General features: G+C 39.9%; 1 protein-coding gene across 2 annotated transcripts in view; it reads left to right on the plus strand.

Moving 5' to 3' along the window:
* Positions 1-16,291, plus strand: part of sacs (sacsin molecular chaperone) — a 148,872-nt gene extending 132,581 nt beyond the window's left edge. For both annotated transcript variants that reach the window (XM_078545418.1, XM_078545419.1), the window contains one exon: positions 1,473-16,291. In XM_078545418.1, the coding sequence (XP_078401544.1) occupies positions 1,473-13,039 (11,567 nt within the window). In that variant the 3' untranslated portion in view covers positions 13,040-16,291. The remainder of the gene's footprint in view (positions 1-1,472) is intronic.
* The last annotated feature ends 2,191 nt before the right edge of the window (positions 16,292-18,482 follow it).

An 18,482-nucleotide genomic window follows, 5' to 3' on the forward strand; every position in this document is an offset into this window, starting at 1 on the left:
ATAATTCATCTATAATTAATAACTTACAAACTGTATATATGTTTCAGAAGCATAGTGCGTATTTGGAAGCATGCAGTGATGGTAAGAGGTGAATTGAGTCCATCAATGTTTAGCAAAATACTTTGATTGCAGAGCCTCTTTCTCCACTGTGACAAGGGGTTGGATTTTATGTTTTGCAAATCGGGTGCACCTCCCACCTGTACAAATGTAAAATGTTGTGTCAGCGATACGTCATCACACCAGTCTCCCGAATTATGGAAGGCGAGCGGGCGCGAAAATCAGCAGCCTGTCTGCCATTTTGAAAGTGCTAATTAACAAGCTATTATGCTTGCTAACGACACAATCATCTTCAATTTTTCGTTGCCCATTGCATTTTTCAGGTGTCGGACGTGAAAATGTTTGGGAGTGTTTATTGGTAGCTATGACGAGGTGGCAGAAGGGTAGAAGGCTGCCACTGGGACCATGGTTGAATGTACCAGCAGAATCTGTTGGGGAAGGTGGCAGAATTTGTATGTTTTGACCCTTCAAAAACAAATAATGACTTATTCTGAGAGCAGGGGCCTTAACAATTCTAGCCATGACCGACTTCCTGTTTGCAGCATTACCCCTCTGCCACATGACATCCTGTCCTACAGTGATGATTTGGGGCAGACCCCCCCTTTGTTCCTCTAATTGGCCTCCTTCCTGTTGAACAGCCACCAATTGGCCATCCGACGCATTGAATGAGTTGAGACGGCAGGGGTGGAGTAGAGTGGAGGGCAGGAGTGAACGGACCATTCAGTTTCTGTTTGGCCTCCCTCACCTTGTGGAGAAATGTAAATTCCTGCCCATAGACTGAAATTTTATGTTATTAACATGAATATCACAGTTTTTTCTTTCCTTTAGCAAAAAATGTTTGTTGGATTTCCACACATTTTATTTTTGATGTTTGTTACAGGTAATCTGAAATCTCTAACAACTAACTGCAGTTTGCTCTGAAAACTTTTTGAAATGTTGCCTAGAGGAACTTTAGGAATAACATTGAATAATGTTATACTTTCAAGCATCTTAGAGCATATCACGATATAGCCTTATAATGTCAGTAGAGACATGAAACCTTCCAAAGAATAAATGAGTGAAGACTTGAGGAAAGGGAGGGAAAGAACTTGCATAAATCTCTTGAACAATGTTATAGTTATGTCAATGGTCTTAATAGTTTGTGCATAATTTTCTCCATGTTTGAGATTTTATTTGTAAGTGTATTTTACAGTTTGTGCCATAATTTAAAATATAATGATAGCTATTTATTTGTGTTGTTAATGTATCTCAGACACCTTTTCCTCCCCATTTTATACTGTAAAACTGGAATGTATTGTTCCCATTATTAATCCAGCACCAATTTCTAGACTTTATATGTTTAACATAAATGCTTTATTAGTTAATAATGAATTGCACATTTTAACTCTTTTGTTTTTACTGCTACTAACATACAGGTCGTCTCTGTACACAACTGCAATTAATGACTTCTGATCGTTCTGCGCGTCTTATTAAAGAACTGATGAACGCTTGCTGGCCTGGCAGAGAGATGATGGTGCAGTGGTCACCAAGAAACTTACAGAAGAAGCATCCGCCCATGTCATGGTTGACTACAGTATGGAGATATCTGTATCACAACTTCCCCGAAGACCTGTCTCTGTTTGAGGAATTGCCGTTGATCCCTAAGATGCCTTTAGATGAAACCCAAACTGCAGTCAATCTTTTACGTCTCCGAGCTCCATCCCCCATAATCATGGAATCTGACAATGACACCCAACTCCCTGAGTTCCTACCAGAGATTATTGAAAAGCTCGGTGGAGTTGTCATTAAAGAACTAGACCCATGTTTGCAGCACCCTCTTATGAAAAAATACATCCATTCTCCTCTGCCTAGCACCTTGTTGCAGATCCTGGATAAGGCAACACCACAAAAGATTTTCAGTCAGGTTATGTTACTACCTCCAACACACAAGGTTGCATTGAGATGTTTCTTAGCTAGTTTGCCAGAAGTGAATGAGCGAGACAAAAAAATTCTTCAGGAGCTGATGATCTTTAACAAAGTTGAACCAGCTTCTGAGAAAAGCAGCCGAAGTTTTATAACGTTAAAAAGCAGTAAAGTCTTACATCACACTGCAAAGCTCCCATCAGACATTCGGCTATCTATTCCGATAGTAAATTGCAGCGATGAAGCTTCTATTCGGCTAGTTACCTTACTAAAAATTGAACAATTAAAAAGTACAGACTGCCTAAAGATTATATTACAAGATATTGAAAAAAGCTTTTATTCTACTAAGGACGTCACAGATATTGTGATTTGGATTCTCATCAATTTAGCTTTCCTCAAGGATGAAAATGCTTTGTTTGTTGAATGGCTGAAGTCCTTGAAATTTATTTCTACTTCTCAGGGAAGATTAATGTCAGCTAACGAATTGTTTGATCCTGAAATAGAAACATTACAGAACTTGTTTTATGCTGATGAAAAAACATTTTTTCCACCAGATAGCTTTACCTCAACTCCAGATATCTTACATGCCCTGAGACAAATAGGCTTAAAAAATGAAGATCAATTAAGTGAAAAAGAAGTTGTACAAGTGGCCAAAAGAATTGAAGTGCTGCAGAGCAATAGCAAAGTTAAGCAAGATCTGGTTATCAAAAAAGCTAAAACATTACTTGCAATTCTGCACAGACAGAAGAGTTTATTGATTTCAACTGAAACCAAGACAATAATGCAAAAGTTAAAATGGGTTCCAGTTTGCAAGAAACGTCCTCTGAATTATCCTCAATCCTTGGCTTGGAAAGGAGACATATTAAATTTTCACAAGGCATGTGAAATGCGAGATTTATCTGAAGCTGTATTGTTGGGCTCTGCAGTGCCCCTTGTGGAGGACATCTCTTTAGAAGTTGGAAAATTGTTGGGTTTTTCCACAGAGCCCAGTTTGAGTAAGGTTTTAGGGCATTTGAAAAATGTTGTTGATTGGCACACTTCCAAGGATTTCAATGATGATGAGTGGTACCAGTTTCAACATTTCTTGCTTGATATTTATGAATATATGCAGGGCCATCTGGACAAAGGTAAAGAAGGGTTCAAATCCTTGACATTTCCCTGGGTGTGGACAGGGAAAGTCTTTTCTGTTCCTGGACAAGTAGCTATAAAACCAATTCAAGATCTTGATCTCGAGCCTTACCTATATATTCTTCCAAAAACCATGGCAAAATATCACAAATTGTTTACATTCTTTGGAGCACTAGAAGAAATAAATGCTGAGCACGTCTTCAGTATTGTCAGGAGTATCAAACAACAGTGTGTTGATGAAATCAATGAACAAGAAAGTAAACAAAACCTACTTCTGGTACTGAACATCTTAAGATGGTTATATAGTAATCAGATCACAGTTAATCTTGATACTCCAATACCTATTCATTATAGCAAAGATCCCAACAGATTGGTAATGGAACCCATTCACAATTGTAGCTACTGTGACATCAAAGTAGATGATCTTAATGACTTGCTTGATGATTCCTTAGAACCCATCTACCTGGTACATGAGGACATCCCTATGAAAATGGCTCAAGCACTACAAGTGCCATGCCTTAGCACCAGGCTTATTAACCCAGAGAACCTGGGCTTTGAGCAGTCTGGACAAAGAGAGCCACTCACAGTGCGCATCAGAAACATTCTTGAAGAATACCCATCAGTTGCAGATATCTTTAAGGAGCTGCTGCAAAATGCAGATGATGCTGAGGGAACTGAATGTAGCTTCCTGATTGACATGCGAAGAAATGCAGATATCCGAGAAAACCTTCTAGATCCAGGAATGGCAGTGTGCCACGGGCCTGCTCTATGGTCATTCAACAACTCTGATTTCACAGATTCTGACTTTGTAAACATAACCAGACTAGGTGGATCACTGAAGAGGAGTGAGGTTGACAAAGTTGGGAAATTTGGACTTGGTTTCAATTCTGTTTACCACATTACAGACATCCCTATAATTTTGAGCCGTGAGTTTATGATAATGTTTGATCCAAATATTAATCATTTGGGAAAGCATATTCGTGACAAAACAAATCCTGGGATAAAGATCAATTGGAACAAACACCAGAAGAGGTTAAGAAAGTTTCCCAATCAGTTCAGGCCATTTGTGAATGTTTTTGGTTGTGACTTACCACTGACCATTGAAAAACCCTTCTGCTATTTGGGAACCCTTTTCAGACTTCCTTTCAGGATCGAGGAGGAGGCATTAGTCAGTGAAATTAGCAGTGTTTCCTACAATACAGCAGATATCTATTCTCTGGTTGATGAGTTTAGCTTGTGTGGTCACAGACTAATTCTCTTCTCTCAGAATGTAAACACCATGTTCTTAAAATACCTAAAAGCAGATGAGCCTGACCCTAGCTTGGCACAAACTATCATTGCCATCAAGAAAATTGTTTGTTTGTCAAAAACTGTGTCAACACCCATGAACATCTTAAAGGAGGCTGCAAAACTGATGAAAATACTTGCTAGTACAAGACAGCTTCCTTCTGAAGCACCTAGGTGTGCCTGCATAGTGCAAATTGTGGTCGATGAATTTTTTCATGTATTCAGAAGGATTGTAGATCTTCAGTCACCACTATTCAGAGGTCCAGAAGATGAAGTTACACCTTTTTTTGAGGTTTCAGCCAAGTCAGCTCAGAGCAGAAAGGTAAATGAAGAGGTACCACAAAAAGTGACTGAATCCACTACTTGGCTTATATGTTCATGCATGGATACTGGAGAAGCACTGATATTTTCATTGCAAGAATATGGGAGGAGATTAGGGCTTGTCCCTTGTGGGGCTGTTAGTGTTTTGCTATCAGAAACAGAAGACAACAAGTGGAGCATTAAAACAAATGGCAGTGCTTATGGAGAAGTGTTCTGTTATTTGCCTTTGAGAATCAAAACTGGATTGCCTGTGCATATCAATGGTTGCTTTGCAGTTTCCTCCAATCGAAAAGAAATCTGGAAAACAGATACAAAAGGGACATGGAACATGATATTTATGAGACATGTGATTGTTCAGGCATATTTAGAAGCACTTGCTGTGCTACGAGACATGGCTATTAATGCAGAACTTGTTGATTACAATTATTACACCCTGTGGCCTGATATTGCCTTGGTTCATGATGACTTTGCTGTGGTGTGGCAAGGTCTTTATGAGGATATTGCCAAAGGAAGAGGAAACAAGCTGACAGAGGTGTTCTCAGATGGAACTTCCTGGGTTTCAATCAAAAACATAAGATTTTTGGATGATGCTTTGCTTCACAGACCAGTTGTTGGGCCTGTGGCTTTCAAGATCCTTTTGAAGTTCCTCAAGAAGGCTGAACCTCAGCCATTGTGTGCTGTGGAGCTTCCATCTTGGGTTAGAGCTGGTTTTGAAGAGGCAGGATGCAAGAATATATTACTGGAAAACACATTTTCTGAGAAGCAGTTTTTTACAGAGGCATTTTTTCCATACATTGAAGAGATTGAGGCAGAACTACGAGATCCTTTGATGCTTTATGTTCTTGATGAAAAGGTATTGGAGCTTTCAGGGTTTCTACGTGTTACCCATTGTGTACCATCTTCAGGGGAGCACCAAGAGTTATCCGTTCCTTCAAGACTTATCCATCCAGAAGGCCGAGTTGCTAAGCTGTATGAGACAAGTGATGGGCGATTTCCTTATGGAACTACACAAGACTACTTGAACCCAGTCCGTTTAGTAAAGCTGGTGCAGCTTGGCATGATTAAGGATGACATTTCATGGGAGGATTTACTAGAACGGGCAGAGTCGGTGGCAGCGCTGAATCAAAGCGATCATGCAGCAGCTTGCCAGCGTAGCAGCATCATACTGAGTTTAATTGAAGAGAAAGTAAAGTTTCGGGATCACAGAGCCAAAGACTTTGCTGAGAAATTTCAGTCTATATCTTTCCTTCCTTTTCTCAAAAAGCCTCCTGGTTTCTCATTGCATTGGAAAGGAAATGATTTTCAGCCTGAAACCATGTTTGCAGCGAAGGAGGTTTATACAGCTGAGTACCAGGATGTAGTTTGTCTTCTGCATCCTATTCTAAATGAACATCCTCCCAGTAAAGGATGTGGTCCTCTTTCTTCCGGTGTTAAAGATACATTTGGGTTGCTAAAGAAACCACCTATTCTCGTAGTGTTGGATCAGTTGAAGAAAGCAGCTACTTCCTTTGACGGTATTACTCTCTGCCAAGAGAGCATCACAAATGCTTGTTACAAATATCTTCATGAAGCCATGCTAAAGAATGAAACTGCAAAGTTACAGATCAATGAGGAGCTTCAGAATTTTAATTTTGTTCTGGTTGAAAACACCTATGTTGAGTCAGCGAAAGTTGCATTTCACCTCAATTTTGACGCAACCCCTTACCTGTACCAGCTCCCGAATAAGTACAGAAACAATTTCCGTGAGTTCTTTGAAAAGCTGGGAGTCCAATCCTCATTCACTGTGGAAGACTTTGCATCTGTCCTTCAAGTCTTAAAAACTGAATGTGTCCAGGAATCTCTAAATGAGTCTAATTTTCAGCTTTGCCGAAGAATCATTAGTGAAGGCGTCTGGGGTCTCATTAGGGAGAAAAATCGAGACTACTGCAAGAGAAAATATGGAACTCTTCTGTTACCAGATAGTGAGCGGTTCCTTGTTCCAGCTAAATCTCTGTGTTACAATGATTGTCCTTGGATAAGAGTGAGTGATAAAACTGTGAAATACTGCCATCCTGACATACCAAGAGAGGTAGCTGTTAAACTTGGAGCTCTACCAAAGCGCCACAAAGCTCTAGAACGTTATGCATCAAATATTTGTTTTACCACCCTTGGCAGTGAATTTGGACAGAAAGAGAAGCTAACCAGCAGAATTAAGAGCATTCTCAATGCTTATCCTTCTGAGAAAGAAATGCTGAAGGAGCTACTTCAAAATGCAGATGATGCTAAAGCCACTGAAATCTACTTTATCTTCGATCCTAGACAACATCCAGGAGATCGAATCTTTGATGAGAAGTGGGCACCCCTTCAAGGTCCTGCAATTTGTGTGTACAACAACCAACCATTCACAGAAGATGATATTCGAGGGATTCAGAACCTTGGAAGAGGAACAAAGGAAGGGAATCCAGGTAAGACTGGGCAATATGGAATAGGATTCAATTCCGTTTACCATATAACAGACTGCCCAGCATTTATTTCCGACAATGACGTACTCTGCATATTTGATCCCCATGCAAGGTATGCTCCTGGATCTACCAATGTTAGCCCTGGGCGCATGTTTAGAGATTTGGATTCAGACTTCAGAACCCAATTTACAGATGTACTGAACCCATTTCTAGGCAACCTTTTCAAACTTGAAAATGCTACTATGTTTAGGTTTCCAGTAAGAAATGCCGAGATGGCCAAAACATCTGAAATCTGTCAAGTTCCTGTATCAGATCAAATGGTTCAGAATCTTTTGGACAAACTGCGAAGTGATGGAGCTGAGCTTCTAATGTTTTTAAATCACATGGAGAAGATTTCCATTTGTGATATTGAGAAGACAACTGGGAACCTAAACGTTCTGTATTCTGTGAAAGCCAAAATTACAGATGGTGACAGGTTGAAACGGAAGCAGTTTCATGCATCTGTACTTGATAGTGTAAATAAAAGGAAACAACTTAGCCAGATACCAGAGCATCAAATTACTTACGCTATGGACATTGAAGATTCTGAAGGCAATCTTACAACCTGGTTAGTCTGTAACAGATCAGGTTTCTCAAACATTGAGAAAGTTTCAAAGACTGTTATATCAGCTCATAAAAATGAAGACATAACACTCTTCCCCCGAGGAGGAGTTGCTGCCTGCATCAGTCATAATTACAAAAAGCCTTATAGAGCTTTCTGCTTTCTGCCATTGTCATTGGAAACAGGATTACCTGTTCATGTAAATGGGCATTTTGCTTTGGATTCGGCCAGGAGAAATTTGTGGCGGGATGACAATGGTGTCGGAGTACGTAGTGATTGGAACAATAACCTTATGACGACGTTGATTGCTCCAGCCTATGTGGAGCTGCTGGTACAGATACGGAAGCGCTACTTTCTAGGTTCGGACCCAACAATAACAGTCTTGCAAAATACGCCCACTCATGTTTTGAAGGATTTAATGAAAAAATTTATGACCTTCTTCGCTGCTAACAAGCCTGACATACAGCCAGATTGGTACTGCCTTGTGAGATCTGTCTATTGTTGTCTTCATGACGATCTCAAGCGTCTTCTACCAGTTGTCCGGATACCAAATGCAGACAGTGGAGAACTGCAGCCTACAATTTTTATTAGCTGGGTAAATACATCCACAACAAACAGAACCAGATCGTTCTTTGACAATTTGCTCCAAGATGAACTACAGCACATGAAAAGCACAGAATACAATATTGCAGTACGGAAAACCATTGCTGAAAATGTTTACAGGCTCAAAAATCTGCTCCTCGACATAGGATTTAACTTAGTCTACAGCTCTGATGAAACTTCCAACATTTACCACTGTTTTCAGGAATCAGGAATTCCAGTGGTGTATGTAACACCTGCTGATGTCCGGGAATTCTTGAACTCATTTACATCCCCTGATTCAAGCTGTCATCTTGGAAAGTTACCATGTCGATTACACCAAACTACCTTAAAGCTTTTTCACAACTTGAAACTTCTGGTTGACTACTGCTTCAAAGATTCAGAGGAGAATGAGATTCGAGTCGAAGGGCTCCCTCTTCTCATTACTTTAGATAATGTTCTACAAGTTTTTGACGCAAAACGTCCAAAGTTCTTGACAACTTACCATGAGTTGATTCCATCACGTAAAGAACTATTTATGAACACCCTTTACATGAAGTACAATAACATCCTGCTCAATTGTGGTGTTGCAAAAGCTTTTGACATAAGCAGCTTTGCTGAGCTGCTATCATTTGTGCTGCCTAGAGATTATAGAACAAGATCTGTTGTGAAATGGAAAGATAATTTTGGAAGTGAATCCTGGTTGAAGAACTGCTGGCATTTCATTAGTGATGCAATTTCGGTTAAGGAAGGTGAGGCAGAGATTAGGCCAACATTTGAAACTATCACTGAGGTATTAAAAGACTGGGCTTTGTTGCCTGGTACAAAATTCACCATTTCCAGCAACAGGATGCTAGTGCCAGAGAGTGATGTTCTAGTACCTCTCAGTTTGATGAATGTCTCCATCTATCCAAATGGCCAAAATGATAAAGTTTTCAATACACTGATGAAAGCAGGCTGCATTCAACTAGCTTTGAGTAAAATTTGCTCTAAAGAGAACATTTTAGTCTCACAGCTGGCTTTGCACATGGCAAATGTTGAGAGTCCTGAAAGCATTCTAAAGTCTCTCGATTATATGATCCGAACATCAACACTAAGGACGGACCACTTGTCTGACAATGACTTTGAAGTGCTTCTGACGTACTTCAATAGCAACTTGAAACAACTGACAGCCCAAGATGACATAAGGATTCTGAAGTCTCTGCCTTGCTATAAGGCCATTAATGGCAACTACGTCAGCATTTTGAAATATGGGTCATGCTTTGTTCTAACAAAGAGCATTCCTCTAACTGGAATAGATAGATGGGCACTGTCCACTTCCTTTGCATTTCTTGCAGATAATCCCCATCTGAAGGATCTGTATGCTTTCCTTGATTGTATTCCTGTAGATGACCTTGAAGTATATTTGAAGCACTTGCTGCCAAAGTTCGATAGCCTATCCAGTTCAGCGAAGACTGAACATCTGGTACATCTGAAGAAGAAACTTTCCAACCTGGATGAAGGTACAGCAATTAGGGAGCAACTGTTTGAAAAACTTGAAGGTCTTGCAATTATTCCAGATTCATTCTACCGCTTAAAGCCTGCAAATAACTTTTATGACAAAACAGAAAATGTTTTTCAAGTTATGCTGCCAGAAAACGCTTTCATTTCTCAAGATTTTTTTCGGAAATTGGAGCAAGTTGAGAAACCTAAGAACCGTGCTGCATTCCTTACATCGTGGATAACATTCTTTCGAAACATTGGATTGAAGTACACAGTCTCCCAACAACAGCTGTTACAGTTTGCTAAGGAGGTTGGAGCTCGTGCTCAATTGGAGAATTGGTCCAAAGAAACAATACAGAACAAGGTTGATGTCCTGTTAAACCATATATTTCAAGAAAGGACAGACCTGTTCTCTGGAAATTTTCTTAAGGACCTTTCAATGATTCCATTCATCTATCCCGAACGGGCTCCAGCAGATCTCTTGAAACTTCATCCTCAATTTCAAGAATTAAATGGGACTCTCCCTCTAATACGGTTCAGTGGGTCTCAGGTCAACCCCAAATTCAAGCAAACTGATGTAATGCAATTGTTGTGGACATCATGCCCAATTCTCCCAGAAAAGGCAATACCTTCAAGTATTAGGGAACAAGAAGATAGCAAACTTGGTAACCAGGAACAAGTGGAGGAGGTTCTGGCAATGCTAAATGTCAGTCTGGACCCTCCACCTGACAAAGTCATTAGTAACTGCAAAAACGTCTGTAACATTGCATCTCCAGAAGATGATATGATAAAAACAAGAGTCAAAGTCTTACGCAGCACTTATGAATTTCTGAATGCAGAAAAAAAAGATTTCCGCTTCCATCTTCGAGGTGTTGCCTTTGTTATGGTTGAAGATGGCTGGAAACTACTTAAGCCTGAAGAGGTTGTAATAAATCTTGAGCATGAGTCTGATTTTAAACCATACCTCTACAAATTGCCTTTAGAACTTGGCACTTTCCACCAGTTATTTAAACTTTTGGGTACAGAAGATATTGTTTCAACAAGACAGTATGTTGAGGTTCTTGGACGTATATTTAAAGTATCTGAAGGGAAACAGCTAGAGCCAAATGAAATGCGAACTGTCAAAAGGGTCGTTTCTGGATTATTTAAGAGCCTTCAGAATGACCCGATTAAGGTCAGACTTGATCTTGATAATATTCGAGAATTAGGCCTTCATCTTCCAAGTAATGATGGGAGATTGACAAAGTCAAATATACTGGTTTTTGATGATGCTCCACATTATAAGAGCCGAATGCAAGGTAATGTGGGTGTTCTAATGCTTGTAGATCTCAGCCAGTGTTATCTGGGCAAAGACCATGCCTTTCATACAAAGCTAATCATGTTACTTCCTTCAAAACTGAGACCAAGGCTACTTAGCGGAATCTTGGAAGAGATCCTGGATGAAGAAACACCAAATATATGTCAATTTGGAGCACTCTGTTCACTACAAGGTCGCCTGCAGTTGCTGCTCTCTTCTGAACAGTTCATCACAGGACTCATCCGGATAATGAAGCATGAAAATGACAACGCCTATCTAGCAAATGAGGAAAAAGCCAGTCGACTCTGCAAGGCCTTGCGTGAAGGTTTGAAAGTTTCTTGCTTTGAGAAACTGCAGACAAGCCTTCGAGTAAAAGGATGTAGTCCAATCCCTCACAGTAAGAGTGAAACATTGGCATTCCTGAAGAGATACGGAAATGCAGTGATCCACTTGTACATCCAGCATGCAGAGAGCAAGGATATTAATTTCCTTTTAGCCTTAGCGATGACCCTTAAAACAGCAACTGACAACTTGATTTTAGATACCTCCTATCTGATAGCCATGCTTGGCTGCAATGACATCTATAGAATCAATGAGAAACTTGACAATTTAGGTGTTAAGTATGATTCCTCTACTGAGCCTTCAAAACTTGAACTGCCTCTGCCAGGTACACCGATACCAGCTGAAATCCATTACTTACTCCTTATGGACCCTATGAATGTATTCTACCCAGGAGAATATGTTGGATATCTTGTTGATGCTGAAGGTGGTGATATATATGGATCATACCAGCCAACCTATACTTATGCCATTATTGTACAAGAAGTAGAAAGGGAAGGAGATGAGAATTCTAGCTTTCTGGGAAAGTATTTTCAAATTGATATTGGCTATAGCGAGTATAAAATTGTAAGTTCTCTTGATCTGTATAAATTTTCGAGACCTGATGAAAGTTCCCAAGGAAGAGACAGTACTCCAACCACGCCCACAAGTCCCACAGAATGCCTTTCGCCAGGCCTCAGGCCAATTCCTCCCCATTTTCCTGGGAGGGAAAGCCACAGACTGCCAACATCAAGGCACCAGTCTCCAAAGAAGATTAAGCTACATGCTTTGCCTGAAATTCTTCGAGAGGTTACAACTGTGTTAGAGCAGGCTTGGAGGCTGCCTGAACCAGAAAGGAAAAAGATTATCCGGCGGTTATACCTCAAGTGGCATCCCGATAAAAATGCAGAGAATCTGGAGATTGCAACAGAAGTCTTTAAGCATCTGCAAAACGAAATCAACAGACTGGAAAAACAAGGTCTTGGAGGCTCTGATTTTAGCACAGATAGAGCATCAAGAAGAACATATTCCTCTTCATCTGCTCGGTTCCAATCAGAAAAGTTTTCTTTTCAGAGGTTTTATACTTCATGGAATCAGGAAGCAACAAGCCATAAATCTGACAGACAGCATTTTAAAGGCAGGTTTGCTTCAGCGCCAGGATCATCACACTCCTCACGATTTTTTGTACCTCCAACTTACAAAACTGTGGGCAATCCCATAGAGGCACGAAGATGGCTCAGACAAGCTCGGGCAAACTTCTCTGCAGCTAGGAATGACCTGCATAAAAATGCCAATGAGTGGGTGTGTTTCAAGTGCTACTTAGCAGCAAAACTTGCTTTGATAGCAGCTGAATATGCAGTTAAAGGAAAGTCTGACAAAGATGTCAAACCAACTGCACTTGCACAGAAAGTGGAGGAATACAGTCAAAGTCTGGTAGGACTTGCAATTGATGTAAATACTCTGGAAGCATATGGTGTTGACGGATTGCGGACCCGGTATCCAGATCTCCTCCCTTTTCCCCTGATTCCAAATGATAAATTCACATCGGAAGTTGCAATGAGAGTGATGGAGTGTACTGCTCGGATCATCATAAAACTGGAAAACTTCATTCAGCAAAAACTATAAGATCTCAATCAGTGAGAATAACAGATACATGAACACCAACCAGGGAAAATGTCCATTATAATCACATTTCCATCTGCTCCCAGCATTTAATGCAAGCAAAAGCATTTTGTTAACTGGGGAAAAAAGATTGACATGATCGTCTACAGTTTATTCCTTCTTTAACCTTCACACCTACTAATGTTCATTTAGCCTATTAAATTATTTTTGTTTAATAAAATAAAACTGGTAATATTTAAAAGCTGAACTCAGATACAGATCTCCAGCCAGAAATATGTAATTTCCAATAATATAAATGAACAGCTTAAGGTTGATTGTAGTATGAATAAAGCAATTCACCGCATTTCTTCTACAGCACAGCACTTATTGCAGTGGTTCTGAGCCTAATGTGTTTTTGAAATGGAGAAAATACATTTTCTTTTATATAAGCACCAAACAATACTAGTTAGTCTACTTTTTGCAAGCTGTACATATGAAACTGCTGTAAGAAAAGAAAATGCAACAATTTGCTTTTATCATGCAAAGTATCTTGAAAAGAATTAGATTATCTGATATTTCACCGAGATACAGAACAGCCCTTCTTTGGTGCAGGAGATTGTTTTCCACAATTGGTTCAATGCTCCACATAATATATAAATGTAATTTCATAAAGGTCAGAATGTTCAATTATAAGCCATACACAAAGAAGATCCTAAATAAATTAAGTCTGATTCAGTAAAAGAAAATATTTTTTGGTACAGAGCTATATCATGTTCAGCTCAAATTAGTACTCTGATCATTTATCTGCCATTGCCATCTGCTCAGTCGAATGAAGTATTTCAGTGACTTAACCCCCAAATAAAACCTCCAAATGCCCATCGTATTTTTCTCTGCGCTATTGTATTTGAGTAAAGCTTTTCTGGTTATTGTTATTTGCCTTGAGAGAGTTCTTCATTAAAGGTGATATTTCTACTTTAAGTTTTCTTTTTAACAAAATAGTTCCATGTCCAAATGAAATTGGCAAAGCATGATTGAAACAGTTTTTTCATGCATCATCTGTTGTAACAGTGGTGAAACATTGTGATGTCTAATGTATTTCATCAGCTGGAGCACTGCAGTCCAGGGTAAAGTGGAAACATGTCCAGCTGCTGCAATTGAGCTACTGTTCCCAATATAAATACGGGCGAGCTTACTTTCCATTGTTTTAATGCCTTAAATTATTGCGACAGGTTATAGTAACTTGCACTAGAATAATTTAAGAATTTCTTGACCTACATGCTCCTTTGGGGGTTAGGGAGAAGGTTAAGATTTAATTTTCTGTAATGCTTGCAGTTGAACTCCAAGTGGCTGTTATTATGCAAACATGTTTTTGCCAAATATATACAATAGAAGTCTAGACACTACACGTATTACACATTCTAAGTATTCACAAAATGGCCTGGGTCCTAACATTGGACTATAACAATATGTTTCACACCATAGTTTTACAGAATTAATGAAATGTTAGCAATTTTTTTCAAGTTTAAAACTTGAAAATTCTATTTAATTGTATGATGAAAAAAAAATTCATTTTATACATGCAGCATTGTGCAATATTTATGTTCTTCGAAGTGTTTGTGTACTGACTGACCCAAATTTTCCAAAAAACACTTTGCTCACTAATTCAATAGTGAGGCCTAATGGGCAGATATATTTTTGACTACTTTGCATGACATTTTCACAGTCAGTTTCTGTCATTCATTATGCAGATGAGGTGTGTTTTAATGTATTTTCAGTTTTAATTTTATATTACTGTATTATATTAGTGAACAAATGGTAAAGGTGCTGGTCTGCATTTATATATTAATGCGTTTTGTGTATTTTGTTTACGATGTCCACATGTTTCTAGAAATTATCGAAGAGATGGGTTAACTTGGTTGCCATTATTGTTTGTAATGAATGTGATAACAGGATCTGCATTTTATTTTTTTAGTTTTATATATGAATTAGCCACTTTATTTGGCATCCTAGTTAATTGACTTGAAATGTGTTTTCAGTACTGGAAACATTTAGAACTAATGTTTGGGTTTTTTCTGACTTTGAGTATTGTTCCAGCTTTTCTGCTGAAAGATGGTTAACAATTTTTCTGTTGAAAAGATCGCTTCTCCTGTACACCATACTGAACACATTTTCCAGCATTACATTATCCAGGAGCAAACATAAGGGGAGATGGTGGCATAATGGTAATGTCACTGGACTAGTAATCCAGAGAATAAATCTGGAATTGAAAGCTAGCCTCAGTAATGATGGCCATGAAACTATCATTGATTGTTGTTAAAAACAATCAGGTTCACTCATGCCCCTTTAGGGAAGGAAATTTGCTGTCCTTACCTGGTCCAGCCTATATGTGACTCCAGATCCACAGTAATGTGGTTGACTCTTAACTGCCCTCTGAAATGGCCTAGCAAGCCACACAGTTCAAGGGCAGTTAGGAATGGGCAACAAATGCTGGCCTTGCCAGTGATGCCCACATCCCATGAAAGAAATAGAAGATATAGGCCATTCAAGTTAACTCCCACTCATTACCTTGTGGAATCTCATGCATAGTGTTTCATAGTGTCAACAGTCATCCTTTACTGGTTTAATCCTATTGTTACATTCTCTCTGAGGAAAGAATTCTTTTTTAAGCACATTTTTTTCCTCAACGAGAAACTGAGGCAGAGTTAGCCATAATCTCTGACTAAGCACAATGTTCTATAAAAGTGACACTTCACTGATTTCTAAGAACACATGTAATATCTGTGCTAGTTTTCTACTCATAGCGACATTTGAAACACACGGGTGCTTTATGTACACTGATTATTTGTTGTACTTCGCTCACTTTTATTCTCTGGGGTTAGGATTTCACAACTGTGTTAGCGCATATGTCAGTGACTTTAAGCACAAATATGTGCTCAGTACTCGGGATATTAAAACACAGTCAGGACTGTGTAGCATGTTAACCATTATATTTTCTTGACATTCAACAACAACTTAGTACTATTTAGGTACATTGTACCATGATCACGTAGAACATACCGCCTGAGTCAATTTTGCTGTTGTGTATATTTGACAGAACTGTTACTGCAAGACTATGGTGTGATGTTTACTAGCAGCTGATAGATTGTGTACAGGCTGCTGTGATGAGAAATGCATTTTTGAAGAATGATTTTAGTACTGCTTCTGAATTTGGAGCTGTATAGCACTGTCAGCTGATGTACCAAGTACCAACTACAATAAAATAACTTCAGTAAACAATTGTCTCTATTATTGTAAGTCCGAGAACAATAATATCAATATAACACATGCTGCTTTTAACTGTGTAATAATTACCTGCAAATCAGCTTCTCCCTAATACGCCATGACGGTTAACGAGGACTAGATTTACAAAGTGCCCTTTAATGTTTCTTTCCCAGTGGTGAATAGTGATAAGCATCAATCTTAATGCAACACAGCTCAACACAATCGTAATGTGCTGTCCATCCGCATATATCTAAGCTGTGTTTCTATTGGAAATAGTTTTCATTACATTAAGTGGTGGAGGGATAGATTTCATCCTATAATCTTTTCAAAATTGGATAAAGTGGAAGATTCAATAAGCTGCCCCAAACAGAAAAAACACTGGGGAGGAAATTGGTCTTGGGTTCTTCCTGGCCGCATGAAATAATCCAAAATATATTTGTTTGATCATTCTTCTGCTGTATCTTGGGAAAACCGTCAATATGACAAGCTGGGTATGTCACAGGACCTCAATTGGCATATTAAAGGGCCTATTCTCTGAAGGGTTCGGTGCTCCAGTACTCAATTGAAGACCATGTGTGAGGATGGCAGCGATTGGAACACAGATAGAGTATGCCATTCTTGCAACTCCAGTGACCCGTATGATCAAGTGACACAGGATAAATGTACTCAAGTTATAATCCACTCAAATCTACTCTTCATTTTAGGTGAGGCTACACTTTAGTCCTCAGGAGGAAATATGCAGCTATCTGCATCCCATCCATCTATCATTTACAGGTCACATCCCAGGAACAAATAAACAAATCTTGGATATACAATTCTCCATTCCTTCATTGATAAATATGGTGAAAATTGAGGCCTCAGTACGGATCCCTAAGACCCACCTGTCAGATCCGGAGAATATTTACCTTTTACCCCCTCTAGACTGTATTTAACCAGCTGGATTGGGTAACGGGTGGGCGATCCGGAGGGGGCGGGGCATCGGCTGCAGTCTTCCCGGAGGCGGCCAATGAACAAGCCGTCCCTGGAGCCGCATCCAATGAAGGGCGGCTGGGTGGACCGGCGTAGTGGGAGGTCCAGTCGGAAGACCGACAGTGATGTCCGGCTGGCAGCTCCCGCCATGACAACCAGGCAGGGAAAACCGCGAGGGTGCCTGAAAACAGAGGCGCTGTTTGCAGCATTGGGGAAAAAAAAACACTGCATGGACACACCTGTCACACAACATCAGTGTGAAAGGGAACGGGCTGTACCCCGGCGGCTCTGTGCGGGGGTGAGTGTTAATACCCCCCCCCCTCCCACCCCACCTGTTCACAGGTGGCTGCCTCCATTGAAAGGCTGGACTCTGCGCCTGGCAGCACCATCAACGTTCACCCAATTGGTTCATTAATGATAAAAGCAAAAAAAACTGCGGATGCTGGAAATCCAAAACAAAAATAAAAATACCTGGAAAAACTCAGCAGGTCTGGCAGCATCTGCGGAGAGGAAACACAGTTAACGTTTCGAGTCGGTGTGACTCTTAAACAGAACGGAGAGGTGTTCCTTTCCGCAGATGCTGCCAGACCTGCTGAGTTTTTCCCCAGGTATTTCTATTTTTGTTTTGGTTCATTAATGAGCCTATTTGCCTATCCGCCGCAGCCAGGCACATTGACGCTGTCGCGTTGACTCCGCAAGATCGGTCGGAGGCGGGAGCTGACTCTCTATTTTACAGCTTTGCTCCCAGTCCCACCTCCTTAACCTGTCTCTTTGGGACCGGAAAAAACCTCAGCTTTCCGTCTCCTACCTCCCGACCAATTTACAATGCATCCCAATGAAGTTACCTCCAATTCTTTGACCTTTCACATTTGTGCAGAACCTTATCAAATTGCTCCTGGAGGTCCACATAAATAACATACGTGAACCAAAATATACTTACCAGTGATATAATTTTAAACTAAAGTTCTTAGGAAGAAATTTAAAATATATGTATCTTTTATTAAAAATCTGAACAAACAATTCATTGCATCTTTAATGCTGCTTCTTACTCTACATTCAGATGAGTTTATCATTTTGTGCTTATCAGTTTGGTGGCAGCTTCCAGTGGTCAGTTAGTTTGGCTGCTGTGCGGCTGGGATAAGTGATACATGCCGTACATTTACCAACATTGACATTGCGTGCTGTGCTCTGTTGCGATTCAGTTTGCCGAAGGGGTCTGAAACAGGTCTTTGGGCTC

Source organism: Cetorhinus maximus, chromosome 7, assembly GCF_964194155.1.
Source record: "Cetorhinus maximus chromosome 7, sCetMax3.hap1.1, whole genome shotgun sequence".
NCBI lineage: Eukaryota > Metazoa > Chordata > Chondrichthyes > Lamniformes > Cetorhinidae > Cetorhinus > Cetorhinus maximus.